At 42.3% G+C, this 20,146-nt stretch overlaps 1 protein-coding gene and 2 long non-coding RNA genes across 5 annotated transcripts; 1 reads left to right on the forward strand and 2 right to left on the reverse strand.

Moving 5' to 3' along the window:
- Positions 1 to 1,877: 1,877 nt before the first annotated feature.
- Positions 1,878 to 9,490, forward strand: LOC123149122 (uncharacterized). The gene is made up of 2 exons (XR_006474357.1): positions 1,878 to 2,041; positions 9,241 to 9,490. It is a non-coding gene; the product is annotated as an uncharacterized lncRNA (long non-coding RNA).
- LOC123149121 (uncharacterized) lies at positions 3,021 to 9,057 on the reverse strand. Of its 3 annotated transcripts, none has more exons than XR_006474356.1 (10): positions 8,423 to 9,057; positions 8,128 to 8,329; positions 7,421 to 7,955; positions 7,291 to 7,341; positions 7,023 to 7,160; positions 6,184 to 6,307; positions 5,547 to 5,686; positions 4,510 to 5,338; positions 3,706 to 3,793; positions 3,021 to 3,574 (listed from the first exon to the last, which is right to left on the reverse strand). It is a non-coding gene; the product is annotated as an uncharacterized lncRNA (long non-coding RNA). The 3 variants fall into 3 exon arrangements; XR_006474354.1 differs by having other exon boundaries at positions 6,184 to 6,349; XR_006474355.1 differs by having other exon boundaries at positions 6,184 to 6,349; positions 6,995 to 7,160.
- A 3,131-nt stretch (positions 9,491 to 12,621) lies between the features above and the next one.
- On the reverse strand, positions 12,622 to 19,511 carry LOC123149123 (uncharacterized). Its single transcript, XM_044568655.1, has 6 exons — positions 17,700 to 19,511; positions 17,060 to 17,493; positions 14,932 to 15,093; positions 14,082 to 14,157; positions 13,337 to 13,495; positions 12,622 to 13,043 (listed from the first exon to the last, which is right to left on the reverse strand). Exons 1-6 carry the CDS (start codon positions 19,476 to 19,478, stop codon positions 12,951 to 12,953), a joined length of 2,703 nt encoding a protein of 900 aa, XP_044424590.1. The 5' UTR covers positions 19,479 to 19,511; the 3' UTR covers positions 12,622 to 12,950.
- Between the last annotated feature and the right edge of the window lie 635 nt (positions 19,512 to 20,146).

Genomic DNA, 20,146 nt, shown 5'->3' on the forward strand with positions numbered 1-20,146 from the left:
CAGTAGGAGCCCGTCGCGTGAGCCCACGCCGATCGACGGCACTGGAATGGTTCTTCTTCACTGCCCCACGGTCGAGCTCCATGTCGCTCCCATCGGGAGATCCCCACCATGGCCTACGCATTATGTCGTATCATCGCAATTTAGTAGCGCCACCATCACTTCTGCCCACAATCCGACGAGCACCCCCCCCCCCCCCTTCTCATTTGCAGCTGCAAGTGTCCCAATGTTAAAAAAACTCACACATACTGGGGAATACCAATCGAGACTTCTTCACGTGTGGTGGTTGTGAAAGCGAGGTATAACAAAAATTTCCTATGTTTTGCAACTTGGTATACAAATCTCGTTGCTCTGAATATTACACGCACAGAGAGGATTTGGCAGCACATAGATATGGGTCGATCTCGTGAAGTTTTCGTTAACCATATGTTATATTAGTACTATCGGTCACTGAGAGAGAAGCTAGGTGTGATGCACTGACAGACGCACACGAGAAGCAAGTCCAAATCAACGAGATGCAAGTCAAGAGAAGGAAATTTAAGAAGCTTTCGCCATGCAGTCGTAGCTATAGTAATGATTTGGTTCATACTCCCTGGATCATCAACAGTTCTTCTTGTGGGAGCCATTGCATAGCTGATGTTCTTAGTTTAGGTTAGCTAGAGAAACCACTATGTTCTTACTAATATGCACCATAAATCATCGCAGACAGTTCTTATTGTGCAACATTATATTTAATATGTATCCTAGATCAAGTTTTGGATTAAATAGGTTATGAAATATATGTCCAAATGAAGTTTGTATGCAACATCTGGAAGCAAAAGTTATTTTTTGTGGGATTAAGTTCGAAGGTATGCTAGATGAAGAAAAATTGCCCCCCCCCCCCCCATCCCCCAAGAAATACATTTTTTTCTAGAATAGGGGATACAATTGTGAATTACATGATAGGGGATTTCTTTGGGGTGCCTTATGGCTTCGAAGATCTTCCTTAGGGTGATAGCCCATGGTATGACATCTCGTTGGACCAACCAAGCGCACGAGCAATGATTCCTTCCTGAAGGCGTTGTCTTAAAAGTGTTGCGCCCTGTCTGCTAATATGTAATCGTAGCTTCGATGGTACAATTAGATATTGCTATCGCGAGGCATGGCCTCAAGGTTTTTGTATTTTTCCTCTTTGTAAGATGATTTTTTTGACATTATTAAAAATTAATAATATATGGTTTCGGAAAAGAAAAAAGATCCAGTAGGTACCACTTGATACTTTGTGGCCCACTGGCCCTATAATCCTGGACAGAGAGAGTAGGTTATGTCTTTTTCTTATGTATGAGGAAAAATCTCAAGTTGATTAATTTGAGTTTAGAAGGATTAATGTACTAATGTATGCCATATTTGCTGAAATGAAGAAGGGAGCGTGCCCATAGTACTAGCTATTGTGATCTTTCATGAACGAAAATATGGAAATCCTATGCACAAACTGTATCAACTCGGTGTTGTACCAGATCTTTTGCACATGCCGCCCTAGTCATAGTGGGCGGCATAGTAGGTAAAACACTAAAGTCCGAGCTACTCACTCATCTAAAACCTATATATATATATATATATATATATATATATATATATATATATATATATATATATATATACATATATATGTAGGAAAATGGGTTGGTACTCCTAGGAGTACGTACTCCTAGCTCCATCCACCGTCGTGGCCATCCTGCATGGAGTTTCTATTCGGTTGCACCATGCAAATCCGTTAGCTATTAATTAATTAATACAATACTAATTAACTAACTGATTCCTGAAAGATAGCTCTCGGTTAGCTTATCCATGTTATTAGCGATAAGTTTATATTTTATCGGGTATGAATCAACGGCCGGGTGTGCTAGACCTCCCAGAGGAAAAGCGTGACTCGACGGCATCTACACTGACCGTGCGGCCGGCGGTGGCTGGATGGATGAGCTCCTCGCCAAGCACTCAGGCCGTGGCACGACGACAAAGACGACATGCGGTCAGCTGTGGCTCCATGACGTACTCATCTTGTAAGGTAGGCACTCAACAAAATTCATAGGTGTTCTGTTAATTCATATCTCAGGATTTTGCACACTACGCGTTGCTTGCTTGTCCCCATCAACATATATGACGGCGGTGATATCCTTCTGTCCCCATCGGATAGAAACAACAGGGGGTGCCTATCAATTTTCGTGCATGAGACATGTATGTTTGTGTAGATCGTATGGTGTGGGCGGGGGTGCATGCATCGTGGATACGTAGTATTCTGCATCAATCTACTACTTGGTGTCTTTCCAGCGCATGTACGACGATCTTTTCATCGAAGCACTAATCTAATAAGTATATGGACGTACCTGGTTCATTCCATTAGTAAACTGCTTCTTTGTCCATTCAATTAACATTTAACAGAACTAGATGACCAGTTGCGCCAATGGCGCAAAGGCCAAGGGTAAGCCATGTATTGAAAGAGTGTGCATTAATATTATTCGGGGACATATTGAAACATATGAGAAAAATTTCCACTTACTATAAGTACAAGCGATGCAATACCCATATAATGTACAAGGACATATCAGTATTAACAGAACGGTTAATTAGTCAGACACAAACCCACACCCGAGAAGCACATTGCACAGGGTTGAAACTTTTAAGCCTCACATTCCCAAGCAATGTTAAGGAGGACCAACAGAATTGAAATCACTGATGCAAAGTATCAGCAGTTAGAAATATTTATACACACAGCTTCTTTATTGTAGTCATATGATGATGAAATCAGTACGTAAATCAGCACCAATGATAGCCGATCAGACAAACAAAAATTCTGCATCCTACTGAAAAACACTATTATGCAGGACTCATTTTAAAAGGCCCTCAGTTCTAATTTCTATAAGAGCTTGAAGCTTTGGAGCCAAGGCTACAAACCTTCTCTATTGTGACTTCTAAATGTACCTATGAAAGTAAGGATCAGGAACATTCTCTAGTAAACCAACAAACTGAACAATGAGAACTTGAAATATGTAAAAGTACTAATGAAAGTATTTAATATGTGCATGTACAGTGGACAAAGATTACAACACACGGCATGTTGCAAACATCCTAACCAGCGTACTTTTGATGTAACATGAGAACTTGAAATGTGTTAAATAGAGAGAAAAGGCTAATGACCTGTCTACAAAATAGAAGTGAATTGAATATTTACTACTCCCTCCGTCCCATAATGTAAGACTTTTTTTTACACTACATTAGTGTCAAAAAACGTCTTACATTATGGGACGGAGGGAGTATAATGTAACATGAGAACTTGAAATATGTTAAATAGAGAGAAAGGGCTAATGTCTGGTCTAAAGAACAAAACAAATTTGAATATCAGTTTCGCCAACCCTCGATGATCCAACTCACTTCGTATAATCCAGGAAATTAGGGAGCAAATATAAGTAATCCTTCAAGACGCTAGCAACATCTTCAGGATATACGAATCATTTCTGGTGAAAAGTTGAATGTAGCAGTAACCTTTTCTGAAGCACACAAATGCATATATAATCCTTTTGTTATATCATCTAGATCATCCCTGCAAGTACAGGTAAAATCAGATCAATCTCCATTAGCAGACGAACCCCAAGCCAAGCCAAGAACATGCATGGTGGTGGTGATAAATGTTCTTCTCCGGATTCGACGGAAGGCGTGTAGTGGAGTACTCACCGAGGAAATCACTGCCGGACAGGCCCTTGGCATCGAACAGAAGACCGCACCTCGTTGCATTCTTCTCCTGCCATTGTAGCTCCCTCTCCTGTGTCCTCTCGAAATTAAGGAAAGAGCAGTAAAGTAGTGAACTGAACATCGAAAGCGAGCAGAGGTAGCTAAGACGTATAACATTTTCACTGACAGCGCAAAGGGAAATGTGGAGCAAATGTGTTTTTGTTAGTTCAGTGAAAATTAGAGATCAACCTGATGGTACTTCAATTTTATTCTAATCTGCCAAATGCTATTAAGGAACCTCTTGCTACTTCTCACCCCTCGCTCCTCTCCAGATGCCCCCACACTCTCCTCCTCCTCCTCCTCCCCGTCTCATCCAGCGCAAAGGGCAAGAGTGAACCAAGGACTGATAACTTGATCGAGGAAGAAACTTCATTTCCTTAATAGCATTTGGCAGATTAGAATAAAAATGAAGTACCATCAGGTTGATCTCTAATTTTCACTGAACTAACAAAAACACATTTTACACTGCCCACGTACTACTATTACTGTCCATTTGGAGTAGAATTTGTAAGTGAATGTTTATCTACTGCTGCACTCAAGTTAACTTGAATTAGGTCGGATGAATCAGATACTTCTGCCATTGGCATGAACAGGTCAATACGGCATGCACACTATACTGCCACTTCTGCTTCAGAAGTAAAACTTTTTGTATCTTTGATCATGTTTCTAAGAAAAAGTATCAAGGGAACCAGCTATGAGGATAAATAAATGACCAAATTTAGAAGTGTTGTACACGACATTGATCACCTGGTCTCTGCAGAACACATCCAACTCTTCCTGCTATCTTGCAACATGTGGCCACCCCAAGCCTGAAATCCTCGATGCTCCATCCAACCTCTGAGTGGCAGTAAGGCGAAACCAATATCGATGTCATGATGAAGCTTTCCAAAAAAAATCAGTGTTCTTAACTAATGCATCTAATCAATTTGCCTGTACTCTGTTTCTATGCACTAAGTGTGCCGAACCGCTAAGGAAAAAACAGATTTTATGTTATCATATGTAATCAAATACTATGGTAAATGCAATGTATCACCTGTATGGAGCAGCACATGATATATTTATTACTACAAAAGTAGGGCGTGCCAATTATACAGGATAACTTAGTAGTCTCTTAAGGTGCGTTACACATGTCGGATATTACATATTCTAAAAGAATTATTCGCCTCTTTTTTAAGCATTAGAAAGGATACAAAATATTGGTACATTGGAAAGCACTTTTTTACAAATAACTCTGGGTCTGTCCTGGTACCTTAACCAGAACATGAAGGAAAACAGACGAATCAACACACAAATACACCATTATTTCACAGGCCTATACTCAATGCAAAGGGCAGAGGTAATAAGTGATAGCATATAACCGGAAATGTCATATTTCATATATCAACGTATACAGTAGGACCTATGATAAACCCACATTTCCTGGGTCAACATATCTTTATTGACCATGCTGGAGCAATGAGACACAAATATTCATTATTTCACAGGCCTATACTCAAATTTGAAGGACAAAGGTAATAAGTGATAGCATTATTTCTTGTTTAGCTTCATCGCAACCAGCTACATCCATAAAAAACACCTGCACCAACCGAAGAGCAGTTGTCAGGGAGATACAACCAATATCATGTAAACCAAAAGTGAATACTACTGCAAATCTGAAAAATGAGAACTCTGCGAGCTCCAGAATTACTTTTCAGTGGACCTAAATATTTCCGATTGCCTCTTTTTTGGAGTGTAGTACCAAAAGGAACGGTAAAGAGAATGATACAGAACAAAAAAGAACTAACCTTATTTTTGGAATTTCTGTCCATCTTTACTACTGTTGCTTTTCCGATGTTTGTAGAAGGTTCAGTTTGAGTAAAACAGGGGATTCCATCCAGTGAATATCAAGGGGATACATGATCAGTCTGAAACTTGACTCGACAGGCTGAATATACACAATGAAACACAGGTTTCAGTGAGATTATCAGATTCACACAGGAAAGTTGCTTTGAACATTAACTGAAATAGAATGTATGAGTTCCAAAAGTTCCCCTCTAATTGTTACCCATATAATTGGTGCAAGCAAACAAGATTCACAACAGATTAACGTACATCAATGAAAAACCAAAAACCAAATTTCTCTGGAGATCAACATAACAGAGTATCAAATTACATCGTTCCTCCAGCCAATTGTTCTCAAATTAAACTATCCTAATATTATGAACATGCTTACTAAAATAGACTATAAAAAAATCAGGTGATTCTCTTCTTATTACCGGTTTCATGTGTGCACTGATGAACCAGGGAAAAGCCAATTTAAACAAGTATTATGTCGGTATTATAGAGCATATTTTTCATATCTAATCAACTTGACAGGCACATAGCATAATTTCTAACCAACATATCTGCACAGTACACTGAAAGTAGAGTAAGCAAACTCACCTCATGAGTGGAAGTTGGCTATCTAATCCTGAAGCAATAGTGATGGTGGTTGGTTCGGCCTATGCCCATTGGGTCATGATATCTTGCTATTGCAGAAATGCTCTTCCCCGTTGCAACAACTATTCTAAAAGTACGAACGTGGATGTGACTGTCTAAAGATAGGAACCTAGAATAAATAAACTTCATATTACCAATCATAGTGACAAAACCATACTAAAATAAATTACTTTGTTGGTTAAAAATCTTGCTAATCTACATCATAGAGAACAGAATTAAAATCCAAGTTATTGTTTTGCTCATCTACATCACAAAGAAATAAAGCCAAAGTTGTTGCTTTGCTCATCTAGATCACAGAGCTTGAACAGAAATAAATCCCAAGTTATTATTTCTATTGGTATCTATAAAATCTACTTGCAAGCAATTAACTAAGCACTCCATAAGCATAAATAAAAAAATGGTATATAGTTCAATAACTATAGAAAGTATATAGTATCATCACATATACAGAGCACATCTTAATTTCGAAATACAATAAAAAGTATCACAACTAACAACTGAAAAGCATATAGAAACACGTCTAGAAAACAGACAAGCAGGATAGTATTTGCTGTCATCAACACCTCAATACTAAATATTGGCTAAAACCTGCTATTACAGTAAAATATTAGAAAGAGTACCTTTATAAACTAAAGATAGTTCGATCGTACACATTAAATCTTCGCATGGAATTTCTTTTTAAACGGAACACTACATTTAGAACAGTAGAAGGTCACTCTTGCATACAGAAATTGTAGTATATATTAAAACTGACCATACTGAAGGGTGGCAAGGTTACTCACTGGCTCCATTAGCCACATCGATTGTGTCAATTGCTGCAAGAGCATCCTGATGAGCACTACCCAGTTCCATAAACTCCTCCCATAAAATAAGTATTTTGTTGTATGTCCCAGCTTAAGGCATTAGCCCGTCAGAGTTACCTAAAGTACAATTACTTTGTAAGGATGCAACAAATATGCATGAAGATTCCTCAAAAAGAAGTGCACTATTTTTTTTTACTCATGACAATATAACCAGAATAATAAGATCAGCAACTGGTAAAAACTCAACCTGATGAGTGACGTACACCACAGATTTTTAGCCAAAGCCTCAAGAAAGCATCTGTACAAAAGTTAAGAAATCTTAAGCAGTGACTTGTCAAATTCCCGTGAACAGAACACTAAAGATAGTATCATTATACCTAGAATATGTGGGATCATGTATGAGCGTAGAGTGCGCTTCAAGGATCATCAAGCAAATAAATATTAGCAGTCTGACACATAGTTAGTGCTATCTGATTCCAATCATAGAAATCATGCATATATGTAGACAAAGCAGATGAGGGCCTTGTTGGGGTTGCAAAGAAGTCTAACAAGTTGCAGATTCCTGTTGTCGTTGGAATCGCCGTGCACCAGCTGCAACCGCCGTCACCGACCCGCTCAGGACGTGGTCTGCTGCACGGCCAGATGAGCTGCCTCCTATTGAGCGATGAAAAGGAGGAAGAGGCGGAGCGCAAGTAGGAGTTGAGAGTTTTCTTCAATTGCAGGATATAGCTTCACCAGATCTTCGACAAGAAAATCATGCAACTCCACAGCAAATTCAACCCCAGTAGGTCCACCACCGATAATCACAAAGTGAAGGATCTTCCTTTTCTCCTCTTCACTGAGGTTAGGAAGTGACGCCTTTTCAAAGCAGTCTATCACGCTCTTCCGAATCTTTTGGGCATCCTCCACTACCTGACATTTACAATGTGAGGCTGTAAGCACAAGATATGACTAATACTGCACGGTACAAATACCATATATCTCAAGAGTTTGCAGGAAATTAAACTATAACTTACATCTCAGGATTTAAACATGAGAAATAGCAGAACAGTAAAGAGACACACAATGCCAATCAGGATTTTACCTTCAGAAAGTGGCAATGCTCCATCACACCAGGAGTGTTGAATGTATTCACAGTAACTCCAAGAGCAAGAACCAAGTAATCATAATCAACCATCAAATCACCATTCCCATCCAAATTAGTCCCAACAGCAGAGCGGTAGTGGATCATCAGATCGATCTTGAAGCACTCTGGTAAATATTCACATGTTTGATTGGAGTATAACCTGGAAACAAAATCAAACTCGAAAGATTATAGAGAGGGAGGGGGCCGCATGAAGAGATAGGTAGAGAGAGAGAGAGTATTTGGTGAAGCTCACCTCGTTGTGTTGGCATCGGATGCCGGAGCCGTCGGGTTGGTGCTCAGCTGGCCAGGGCGATGACGCGGCGAAGAGGAGGACGCGCAGTCTGAGTTGGGAAGGCCTCCACCCCAGCCTGTGGACCCGATGCTACCCTGCTCCCCCAGCACGGCGACCTGTTGGGCGGCGAGGAAGAGGTAGCAGCGGCCCGAGCTGGCTTGGGAACCTCCTGTTGAGCCTGCGAGGAGAGGGTTGCGCGGCACAGGAGCTGCGTGGTGTCGTCGCACACCCGCTGAGGCCGCCGTCTGCCGCACCACCGCGCGAGCCGTCGGTCAACGCTGCACCTCCCTCTCCTCTTTCCTCTCTCTTTCTGCTTCCTCTCCTTCCTTCTCTCTCCCTCATTTTCTCTTTCTCGCGCAGGGAACGATCCATGGCGCTGGATCGATTCGAGTGTCGCCCTTCCCTTGCAGGTCGCCGCCGCGCCCGCACGCCTCGGGTCCGGTGGGATCCAGGATGACGAGGGGGGAAGGTCGCCGCCGCGCCACCATCTCCCCCCTCCTCCTCCGCCACCAGAGGGGGCCGCCGCCACCGTTGTCGAGGGAGTGGAGGGGATGAGCGGATGTAGGGGGAAAAGATTTTAGGGTTGGAAACGAGGAGAAAGCGGACGGGCGCGGGGCTCACCACGGCGCGGTGGTTTTTTTCCTTCGCGTGGTGCGCTGCACCCCCACGCGCGGCGCGGTGCGGTGGTCTTTTTTCTCTTCCATGGTACCGTGCACTCAAGGCCTTCGTTGTGACTACCACTCTAGGAGGCTTTATATGTTAGATGTCTCCATGTGCAGATATCACATACAAGAAATCACAGCTGATGCATTAGACCACGGCGACCGGCTGCTGTCGTTTCTTCTTCTTTGTGGCGTGTGCAAGGTCTTTGGGACAGGAGATGGTCAACCGTGTGATTTTCTGTATTTTGAAGAACTAATTTAACACAAATAGACACATTTGTGTCTTGTAGCTTCTTGCTTCTATGCAATATACTCCAGAACTTTATGCTCGGCAATGACAGAATATTTGTAACTTATTACTCTGAAACATGTCGTCCGGTCCAACACTCCTTTTTTTTGTAATCTTGTTATTGAAGTTATTAACTACCTTAGTCTGCTTTATATTTTAGTGCATACTGCCTTTTCATTTTATATTTTCTACTGAATAAAATACTCTTCATCATTGACTATACTTCATTCTGATTTATGCTTTCACTTGCCGAAGTATAATCCCCTTCATAGAACAATTTTTGGTATGTACTCACTCACAAATGTAGCTGTATGCGCAGTCATAAAAAATGTAGTATGCAGGCACTCCCAACAAAGTAGTATATACCATCTCGATAAAATATATAAATGTACTCATGTATAAAGTAGTAGTATATATCATCTTAGTAAAATATAGTATATACTCACTAACAAAAAGTAGTATATACTCACTGGCTAACAAAATAGTATATCACATCTCATCAAAATGTGGTACATACTCACCTTAAAAAGTAGTATATACCCACTCCACAAAAAAGTAGTTTATACTCACGTATAGCACTCAGTTGCAAGCAGTATATATTCTCCAAATTTTTGCACACTAGGTAAATACTCCAAAGTGGTATCACGTGGAGCACTTTCACTGATAATATACTGCATGGATGAAAAATATAATTACTTAAATGTTTGAGTGGCGCATGGGCAGTTCCTAATTTCTAGGGTGTGGATAACGCATGCATTGGAATTAATACTGTGTAACAAATTTGACGGATGGGTCAGCTCCTTCAACCTTATCCATTAAGGTGGGAGTACATGCTTATATATATATATATATATATATATATATATATATATATATATATATATATATATAGTATATATATAGTATATATAGGACAAATTTTAGCTACAAGCAATGGTAGTTACCACCTAGCTATTGCCTTTCCACGTGTCCCATGGTACCACCGAACCAAATAGGTTAGTGGATACTAAAAGATCCAATAACGTGAAGAGCGTGTTCCTTGAGTTTTTTTTACAATCTTCCTTGAGAATAATTAATTAGTATGTGCATGGACTATGGTGAAATTCCCTGCAAAATAAAAAAGTATGGTGAAATACTTCTGGGAAAATTATGGAGTATATACCTTTAAGTATGGAATATATGTAGCTTGGAGTATGTAGTATATTCCCGCAAAAAAAGGACTATGTAGTATATATCACCCGCAAAAAGAAGAGTATGTAGTATATATAAATATGATAAGTGCATGTTGGCTCTAATTTTTTGTTCAGGCAATGTGACGCTAATTTTCTGCACCCGATGAAAGAGTACGTTTACTTGGAAGGATGTTAGTATATAGACAGATTTTAGCACTTACGTAATCTCATTGCCAATAAACATTAAAGTATGAAATTTTGTAAAGATTATAAACATAAATATGTCCGTAGCATCTGCATTTGAAAAAAAAAATGTCCATAGCATGCGTGTTCAGTACCCTGCGCAAAAGGTAGTATGTATATACTCCTCCCCAAATTCCAAAAGGTGGTATATGTGTAGTAGTTGTAGTATGGAGTATAATTCGGGATGGAGTATGTGTCGTATAATTTTTAAACAGGAGTACGTGTCACTACTTAATACGAGGCACGTATAAAATAAAGTATTTTCAGCAAGGGAGTATGGAGTTTATATACTTCAACTTGAAAGGAGTATGTTGTTTATATACTTCTTCTTGAAAGGAGTATGTAGTTTATATACTTCATGCATACAACAGAGTATGCTTATACAAAAAGAAAAATAAGTACTTTTATACAACCAATGAGCCATAGTATATGATTTGCATATATTTGCTGCATGCGTTGCATGCGTGATGCCATGCATCCATCACACGGACTTAACACGATTGTGGCACATCCATGCGTGAACCATGTTCTCATATGTACGTTGTTGTTGCCGCCGACGCGCCGGGGCAGTCATCTATCGGCCACGTTGCGCCAGAGCACGTATCAGTCGTGTGCATCAGCCACAGTTCATCGTTGTCTCCGTTGCAGCACTGGAGCAGTTACGTGGTTGTCAATCGTTGCTGCCGCACACGACAGGCTAGCCTTTGTGCAGGTCTTGATACGCCGACGAACACTCGCATGCTTGGAGGAATAACTGCGTGCAGGAAAGGAGACTCGGCGGATGGCAATGGCTGTGCAAAATAATCAATGATTATATTGATGTACATGTGCCTGGAAATCTGGATTAAAAAATCAAACTATTGTACACGCATGGAAATCACGGGAAGTAGTTCACGTTGCATACCTCCTTTTGCAATTTGTAATCGCTACAGCCGTCAGTTTCTTGGGATAGCTTTTGATTTCAGCACAGAGACGTGAATTGAGATTAGAAAAAGGAGAGAGAAAGAGAAGATCTGTTAGATGAGATCGGTACGATCCTGTTATATATGGGTCCAGTCTAGCGCCAGGAAAAACGGAAGGTAGCGATAGCAGGTAGAAAAATATCCAATTCTTTCGTGCCCACGACCCGTTAAGAAATCTACAGATCTAATGTAATCCGACGGCAATCAAGGCAGGGGTAACTACCACCTAGTGGTAGAATGGATTTTCCCTATATATAGTGGCGGAACCATCCATTCAAATGGACATGAGGGGACACAAAAGTGACATTATTTGAGTGAGGAGCACAGCACAAAGATGCATGATATCAAAATAGTAATGAGATGTGATCTATAGGAATAGGATGCATCAGAAATTTGTATGGAAATTCTGCATCACTAGCTCGTACATTTGTGTATTGCTAGTCGACTTGAATTTACTTCCATCAATTGCACAATCTCACTTCTTGCATTGTCACCACTTCTAGCCAGATGGTCATCATATGGATCTCCTAGACGAAGGCCGTGTGAGCATCAATGCACGATGTCTATTGGGGAGAAATTGTCATGGCATGGACGGTGTAGGAGAAATACCCCTGTATATAGGCCACGCCTTCTATTTTCGTGTGCACGGTTTCATTGGTCAACTGTGTGCACAGTATACCACATTGCGCACAGGCCCATTTGCAATGTGTGCAGTATAACAAAATTGATGGTTTCAGATGTAAACATAAGATCACATCATATAGGATAAGCTGCATAACCAACATGCATATAACAAAATTCCAGACAACATCCATATGTGTGACAAAGTTCAAAGCCAAAATGACACTTCCATCATGAATCATATGATCAGTTATGCACCTAATAGCCAAAATAACACTTCCATCATGAATCATATAACAAAGTTCTAGACGCATCACCTAATAGCCAAAATAACACTTCCATCATGAATCATATAACAAAGTTCTAGACGCATCCATATGATCAGTGTCATGCACCTAATAGCGAAATGCTACTATAAATCTAACTGAAAAAGTTTTAGATATCTAGCTGGTATCATCAGCAAGGTAGGTTCTAGAAGAGTTTCCCAGCCCAAGCTGGACCGCTGAGTGGTCAGGCAAATGTAGAATCATTCTGGGGTGACTAATAACCACCCAATTGCTCCAGTATGCTCCCTTCTATCCCAATAATTTTAGCCAATGAGTTCGAGTGGCCCTTGAGGAAAATATCCGTGATCTGCAATCAAATGATTCGCACACTGAGTATGGTCCCACGAAATGAAGTCTCAAACAACTGATGCTATCAAACAGCTATGAATTATAGAAGTTCATGATGTTGCTCTCTACAAAGCTGTTTTCATGAGAAGAATGGGCCAGCAAAAATGTCTCACATTATATGTTGATAACTACTCCCTCTGTAAAGAATTATTAGAGCATTTAGATCACAGATCAGTAAAGTAGTGATCTCTAAACGCTCTTAAATTACTTTATAGAGCGAGTAATACTTCATACATACGCCTATCAGCATACCTGGGTACACCCAAATAGCTTGAGAGTTCTCAATGATGAGCAACTGTCAACAATCAGGCCCAAAGCTTCATTGGTCAGACCACGGCAGAAGGAAACATCCAGAACCTCCAAGCGTACGGAGCACTTGAGAGCAATCGACCGTGAAGTAAGGTTTCCAACCTAAAGTAAGAGCAATAAATTATATAGATTAAAATGTGCATAAAAGTTGGTCACATACGAAACAACCAAGAAGCATCGCAAAAATACAGTGAAACAAAGTAGACAGTAACAGTACAGTAAATGTGAGGCCAAAGGCAAGATGCATTTTCTGTTCCACATCAGTATTAGATCTAAACAAGGCGGAGGCCTCAGGGATTGGTGTCCTCTGTGTAAGGGGGTTCTATGTTCCATGATATAGGAGTTTGATGTTTGTCAGAACAGTTTGCATGACTTATGTATGTGTTGTATACTCTTATATGTCAGCATGCGCGAGTTGGAGTATAATGTGAAAGTGTGTTTGCTCAATAGAGGATTAGTACTACAACTTATAAAATATCTATTGTCTATTTATTTCATGACTACCTTGAAATTTTATGGATCATCAAACATAGATTTTAATAACAGTGCACCAGCTAGCATAATCTTATTTCAAGTACGATGTCATGGATACAGGTGCATACACTAGATGATAGAGTTATGATTTGAAGGTTTCATATCAATGAGAAACACACATCCGAGCAGACAAAAAGGAGCATGGACAAAGTACCTTCTCAATGTTGTTTAGGCTCAACTCAGTTAGACATCCTCCAGATTCTTCCAAAAACTGAGACAGTGCTTCATCACTGCAAAATTGATTAGGTTCATTGCAGCATGAGGAAGATTTTTTGCACGATATCATTTACACAAAAATCATGTGCAGATCAATACAAAAGAAGACTACGAAAAACAATATATTCATAAACTGAAGCATCATAAAAATGGAAACCATGTTAAATATTCATAAGTGTTAAGCTGTGCTGATGCATTGGTTGAGACAGCAAAAATCCCAGGAGAATAATAATGTGTGAATATGAAATGGTCAGGGGATGGTATCTTGTACACATAACTAAAGTATGAATCCTTCTCTTCTGGTTTGAATGTCGAGAACTTTTGGGAAACAGGAAACCAGTCAAGAGTCCTAGTGGTGTGTTTGCTTTTCTTATCTCTTTGAATTTTACATTTTGGTGTTTCCAACATCCTAATCCTAAAATAAAAAGTAGCAATGTAATCTATTGAAACAGGCCATCATGACCACCAAACAGGTTGCCTACACATGCCATCCAGCAGCACATAAGACCTTGACAAGTAGTGGAGTAAGAATCATGAATTCACTTCTCAAATCAGTTGACGTCATTAAAAACACTCATTAAAGTCAGACCAAACCATATTGGCACTTCTACAAATCTACAAATAACCCCATGTGTAAATTAGCTTACTGAAAATCATTGATAGATTGCTAATTGAAAGGGAAAGCTAGTTCATATTCAATTATTATATACACCACAAAATTTTGAGAGCCTTCATATGCAAAATTTCAGCAGATATAAACATGAATATGAATGGAAAAATGGGAATACCTGAATGTATTCTTTTGAAGCTTTAATTTCTTTATAAAACGACAGCCATCACGAAGATGTCTCGTTGCTGAGTCACGCAACCTACTCAAGTTTCGTATATCTAAAGATGATAACTGGGGGCAGTTCACCCCAATAGTCTTAATGGAGGATGAGGTCAGTTTCCTGCAAATTAGACAGCGCAATGACAAAAAAAAAGTCAGAATGTACCCTCATATCACTTCTCTTTATATGCATAATAAACATGTCATAGTTAACTTAAAAAACCTGCAACAACAACAACAACAAAGCCTTTAGTCCCAAACAAGTTGGGGTAGGCTAGAGGTGAAACCCATAAGATCTCGCAACCAACTCATGGCTCTGGCACATGGATAGCAAGCTTCCACGCACCCCTGTCCATAGCTAGCTCTTTGGTGATACTCCAATCCTTCAGGTCTCTCTTAACGGACTCCTCCCATGTCAAATTCGGTCTACCCCGCCCTCTCTTGACATTCTCCGCACGCTTTAGCCGTCCGCTATGCACTGGAGCTTCTGGAGGCCTGCGCTGAATATGCCCAAACCATCTCAGACGATGTTGGACAAGCTTCTCCTCAATTGGTGCTACCCCAACTCTATCTCGTATATCATCATTCCGGACTCGATCCTTCCTCGTGTGGCCACACATCCATCTCAACATACGCATCTCCGCCACACCTAACTGTTGAACATGTCACCTTTTAGTTGGCCAACACTCCGCGCCATACAACATTGCGGGTCGAACCGCCGTCCTGTAGAACTTGCCTTTTAGCTTTTGTGGCACTCTCTTGTCACAGAGAATGCCAGAAGCTTGGCGCCACTTCATCCATCCGGCTTTGATTCGATGGTTCACATCTTCATCAATACCCCCATCCTCCTGCAACATTGACCCCAAATACCGAAAGATGTCCTTCCGAGGTACCACCTGGCCATCAAGGCTAACCTCCTCCTCCTCACACCTAGTAGTACTGAAACCGCACATCATGTACTCGGTTTTAGTTCTACTAAGCCTAAACCCTTTCGATTCCAAGGTTTGTCTCCATAACTCTAACTTCCTATTTACCCCCGTCCGACTATCGTCAACTAGCACCACATCATCCGCAAAGAGCATACACCATGGGATATCTCCTTGTATATCCCTTGTGACCTCATCCATCACCAATGCAAAAAGATAAGGGCTCAAAGCTGACCCCTGATGCAGTCCTATCTTAATCGGGAAGTCATCGGTGTCGACATCACTTGTTCGAACACTTGTCACAACATTATCGTACATGTCCTTGATGAGGGTAATGTACTTTGCTGGGACTTTGTGTTTCTCCAAGGCCCACCACATAACTTAAAAAACCTGACTCGTCATAATTACTGGTAAGTGGACACATTATGGTTGCAAGCGACCATGAAGGACACGATTGGTTAGCATATAGCACAGGGGGCTCCTTAACTTACTCCACAATATAGGATATAGATATGCAATATTATTTAGATAGATAGGGGAGGCATTTAAACAGGAAAGAGATCGGATTGGGTTTTGCAAGATTAGAGTTAGGAGGGTCAATGAACAAGAGAATAGTTATCAATCAAGAAAAAAGAATTTTAGCAATCCATTTATGCCATTGTTCATCCTCTCTAACCTACTACACAATCCCCTACAGGTCCAGCCATCTTTGCGGCAGTAGAAACCTAGTTTGTTCCAGAAGAATATTATAATGTCCTCCTGGATATGAAGAACAAAGGCGCAAATGACCAGTGACTCCATCTATAACTGAATTAATACTAAGGATCTAATCTGAAAGACAAGATGAAAGTAAGGTACCAATGCCATTAGTAGCATGGAAAATCATGCTGCACTTTCAGCTTCTGTCTCATATCATGGAAAATCTATGATATGACCAGTGATGTTTGATAGTTTTCATAACAAAATATATTATAACAGGCTTCCTAATTCAGTAACAACTTTCAACTAATGACTTCAGTTATAGAATGAAATTCTACGGAAAAAATGCTCCTGCATTGAAGTAAAAGGCAAATAGGTAAAGTAGAAAACTGTAATCTTCTAAGAGAACTACAAGATATAATATACACTGAAGAAACTACAGCTGTAAGTAGGGATACTTACAGGCAACCAGCAAACGCTAACTCCCTTATATTAGGGCCATGTATAGGAATGAGCTCATTCACAAACTTGTCACAGACAGACTGTATGCCAGACATTGATAAAACCTCCAGTTGTTTAATTTTCTTTAGAGCAGGAAGAATCATCATGGCATCCACATTTAGGCAGTCATTAATATATAGTTCTCTCAATACAGATTGCAGCCTATTAGCAAGATTCTCAATTCCAGTTGATGTGAGAAGAGAACACTCGCTTAAATTTAGCGAACTCAGAGAAGGTGCTGCTGAGATGAGTTTGTCTAACCCATTATCAGAAAGACGGTAATTTCCCATCAGAGATATTTTTCTTAATAATGGCATGCAATTTGGAACCTTTGCCAAGGTAGTAGGCAAAATATAGTCAGGCATGCATCGCCCAGATAAGTCAAGCTGCAGAACCTTCACAAAAGGAAAGAAAAGAAAAGAGAAAATAAGTCCTTGAAAGATGACTTGCCCAAAAACAGGGCAGCAAAGTCTGCTGGTCAAACACTCATAATCAACAGAAGCAATGATATCTTAGTTTCTCAATAACAAACTCATATGTTTAGCGAAAGCAGTAGATGATGTGATCATGAAACATGAATAGCATAAGTGAAAAGCAGTACCTCTAAGGATTCAATCATGCATTTACCAAAAACAGCCTCAAAGTCATCCTCATTCAACCAGGAACACTCCCTAAGCTGCAGTGCCACAGGATTGTCACACAAGATTTCAGTAAGAAGATGGGTATTCATCTTCCTAGAACGGCACAGTTCCGTGAGAAGTTTATGTTTTAGGTCCTCAGGTATGCCTCCAAGTGATTCAATACCTTCAGCATGGCTTGCAAGAGTTTGCATGCATAAGCTTGCAAGTGATGGGACAGGTCGCAGCGGAGCTTTCTTGTTTTTCAAAGGTGTCCACAGAATGACATTATCAGCATCATTAGCTAGTTTAGACGACGGACCCAACTCCCTGGCTCTCAATTTGGCATCTCTATCATCCATGATCCTCAATGCAGTAGAATATGGACCTGGCCAATCCTGAGCATCAGCCGCAGGCTCTAACTCTTCTTCATCATCTTCATCACTATGTACATCTTCATCTGCTTTGAAGAATGCAAATTTTGGTGCCAGCTTAATAGCTCTCTCTCTTGCCGCTTGCCTCCAAAGTGGCTCCACATCAGCATCAGCTGCTCCTGAGACGCTCTGATTCTCCTCTAAAACCACAGGTTGCCAATCCATCTCATCATCACTTAACTTCTGGGGCAATAAAACCTCTTCCACAACCATCTTCCCCTTTCCTTTATCATCACGACTGAACTTCCTGGTCCTGGTACCCACACTGACAGCAGCACCAGAATCGTTGTTCCCAAGAACCAGCTTTGTGTTTCCTTCACCTCTATTTCCAGACTCATGCCTGAGAACCTCCTCACTGAAATCCATATCCGCAGCTGCCTTCTCTGCCGAATCATGCATGAGCATAGACTCCTCACTGAAGAGCTGTTCATTCCTGTCATTAACTTGTCCAATTCCCCCTCTACGAGTCCTCACAGAACCACCACTCCCCTGGCTGGTCATATGCGAACCCATAGCCACCACATTCGGTTCAGTCAGGTTAAAAGGAGCAAACAAGTTTGCCGGTACCTTCATGCCATGATCCCCCGGCAGCACAAAATCCTCCCTGTCGCTCTCCGAATCAGGCACGTAATCAGCCGCCGGTCCGGCCATGGTGCTCGCACTCCCTTTCGCCGGCAGCACAAAGTCATCATCGCTGTCGCTCTCTGAATCAGCCACGTAGTCGGCCAGCCGAGCCGACACGCCCTTGCGCCGCTTTGCCGTGCCCTCGGCGTCCTGGTGCAGCATTTCGTCGTGCACCTTGTCTCCAGACCCGGACCCTCCTCCATCCGGTCCGAGCGCCATCTCTGCGTGAACGTCTGGCTCCACGGGCCGCTTCCCGAGCCGAGACCCTGACCGCAAGCTCCTGCGCGTCCCCTGAGCACTGGAGCCGCCGCCGCTGCCGCCCGAAGCCATAGCCTCGTCGCCGCCGCCGCCATCGCTCCCCGACTCCCCAGCCTCCGGGGAAGCAGCCGCAGCAACGGCGGAAGCACGAGGCCTCCCCATCCTCCTCCCGCGAGCGCCCGACGAAGCGGCGTCCCGGTCGGAGGAGGCCGCCGCGGGGGTGCCCGGGCTGGCGGCGCCGGCCAGGCGCAGGCTGCGGCGGGGCGCCTCGACGGCGGGGGACTTGAGGGACCCGTCGTCGGCGGCGGGGGAGCCGAGGCCGAGGGAGACGGAGGTGGACGGGGAGGGCGCCGGCGTGCTCAGCAGGCCGTCCATCGCCGCCGGCGGCGAGTGCGGGGCGGGGGCGGGCGCGATGGCGGCCCTGGCGCGCGCGGGCCGGCGGCGCATCGGGTGGGTGGGGTGGAGGTGGGGGTGGATTGGGTGGGAGGGGAGGCGGGAGGCGGAGGTATATGGGAGGGGAAGGGGAAGGGGGAAGGCTTGCCGAGGAAGGAGGCGGCGGGGATTCGGCGGAGGTTTTTTAATAGGCTTCCTTCCCGCGCGATGGAGGAGGGGAGCGGGGCGGGCGGGCGGTCGCCGATTGCGGCGGGCGGCGGTTGGGTTGGGTCGTGGGACGGACGGAGCGAGGCCCGATGCGGCGCTGGGCATTGGTTCGTGGGGTGCGGTGGGCTCGGCGCAAACCAACCGCATGCGCGGCGCGTGGGTCGTGTCGTGCTGGGCTTCCGTGCGGTTCATGTGCCCGTTCGTTGTGGGGGCAAGTGCCGTGCGGTTCAACTACGTGTTCCATGTTGCTAAAAAACTGTACGTGTTTACAGCGTCAGCTACAGGAGCAACTATTGCGTAATAAAGCTTTATGCTTGCTCTCACAAAAAAAATAAGCTGTACGTGTTTATGTTCAAAAAAAAACTGCACGCGTTCCGTTCCGTTCCGTTCATCTCAGTCGGAACAAAAAAAAGATGTCACAATAAAACGCCACGCACACGGAGTTTATAAAAGATTGAGAAATGGAGGTCTGGAGGAAACGCCACGCACACGATGTTATTATTATTTTATAAAAC

Source organism: Triticum aestivum, chromosome 7A (genome assembly GCF_018294505.1).
Source record: "Triticum aestivum cultivar Chinese Spring chromosome 7A, IWGSC CS RefSeq v2.1, whole genome shotgun sequence".
Classification (NCBI taxonomy): domain Eukaryota; kingdom Viridiplantae; phylum Streptophyta; class Magnoliopsida; order Poales; family Poaceae; genus Triticum; species Triticum aestivum.

Bases quoted from the DNA above. Each gene is read 5' to 3' on its own strand.
- LOC123149123 (XM_044568655.1), bottom strand. From the start codon at position 19,478: ATGCGCCGCCGGCCCGCGCGCGCCAGGGCCGCCATCGCGCCCGCCCCC. The intron at 17,494-17,699 runs GTACTGCTTTTC...CCTTTTGTGAAG, and splicing joins GCATGATTGAATCCTTAGAG to GTTCTGCAGCTTGACTTATC. The intron at 15,094-17,059 runs GTAAGTATCCCT...TCTAATTTGCAG, and splicing joins TTAGCGTTTGCTGGTTGCCT to GAAACTGACCTCATCCTCCA.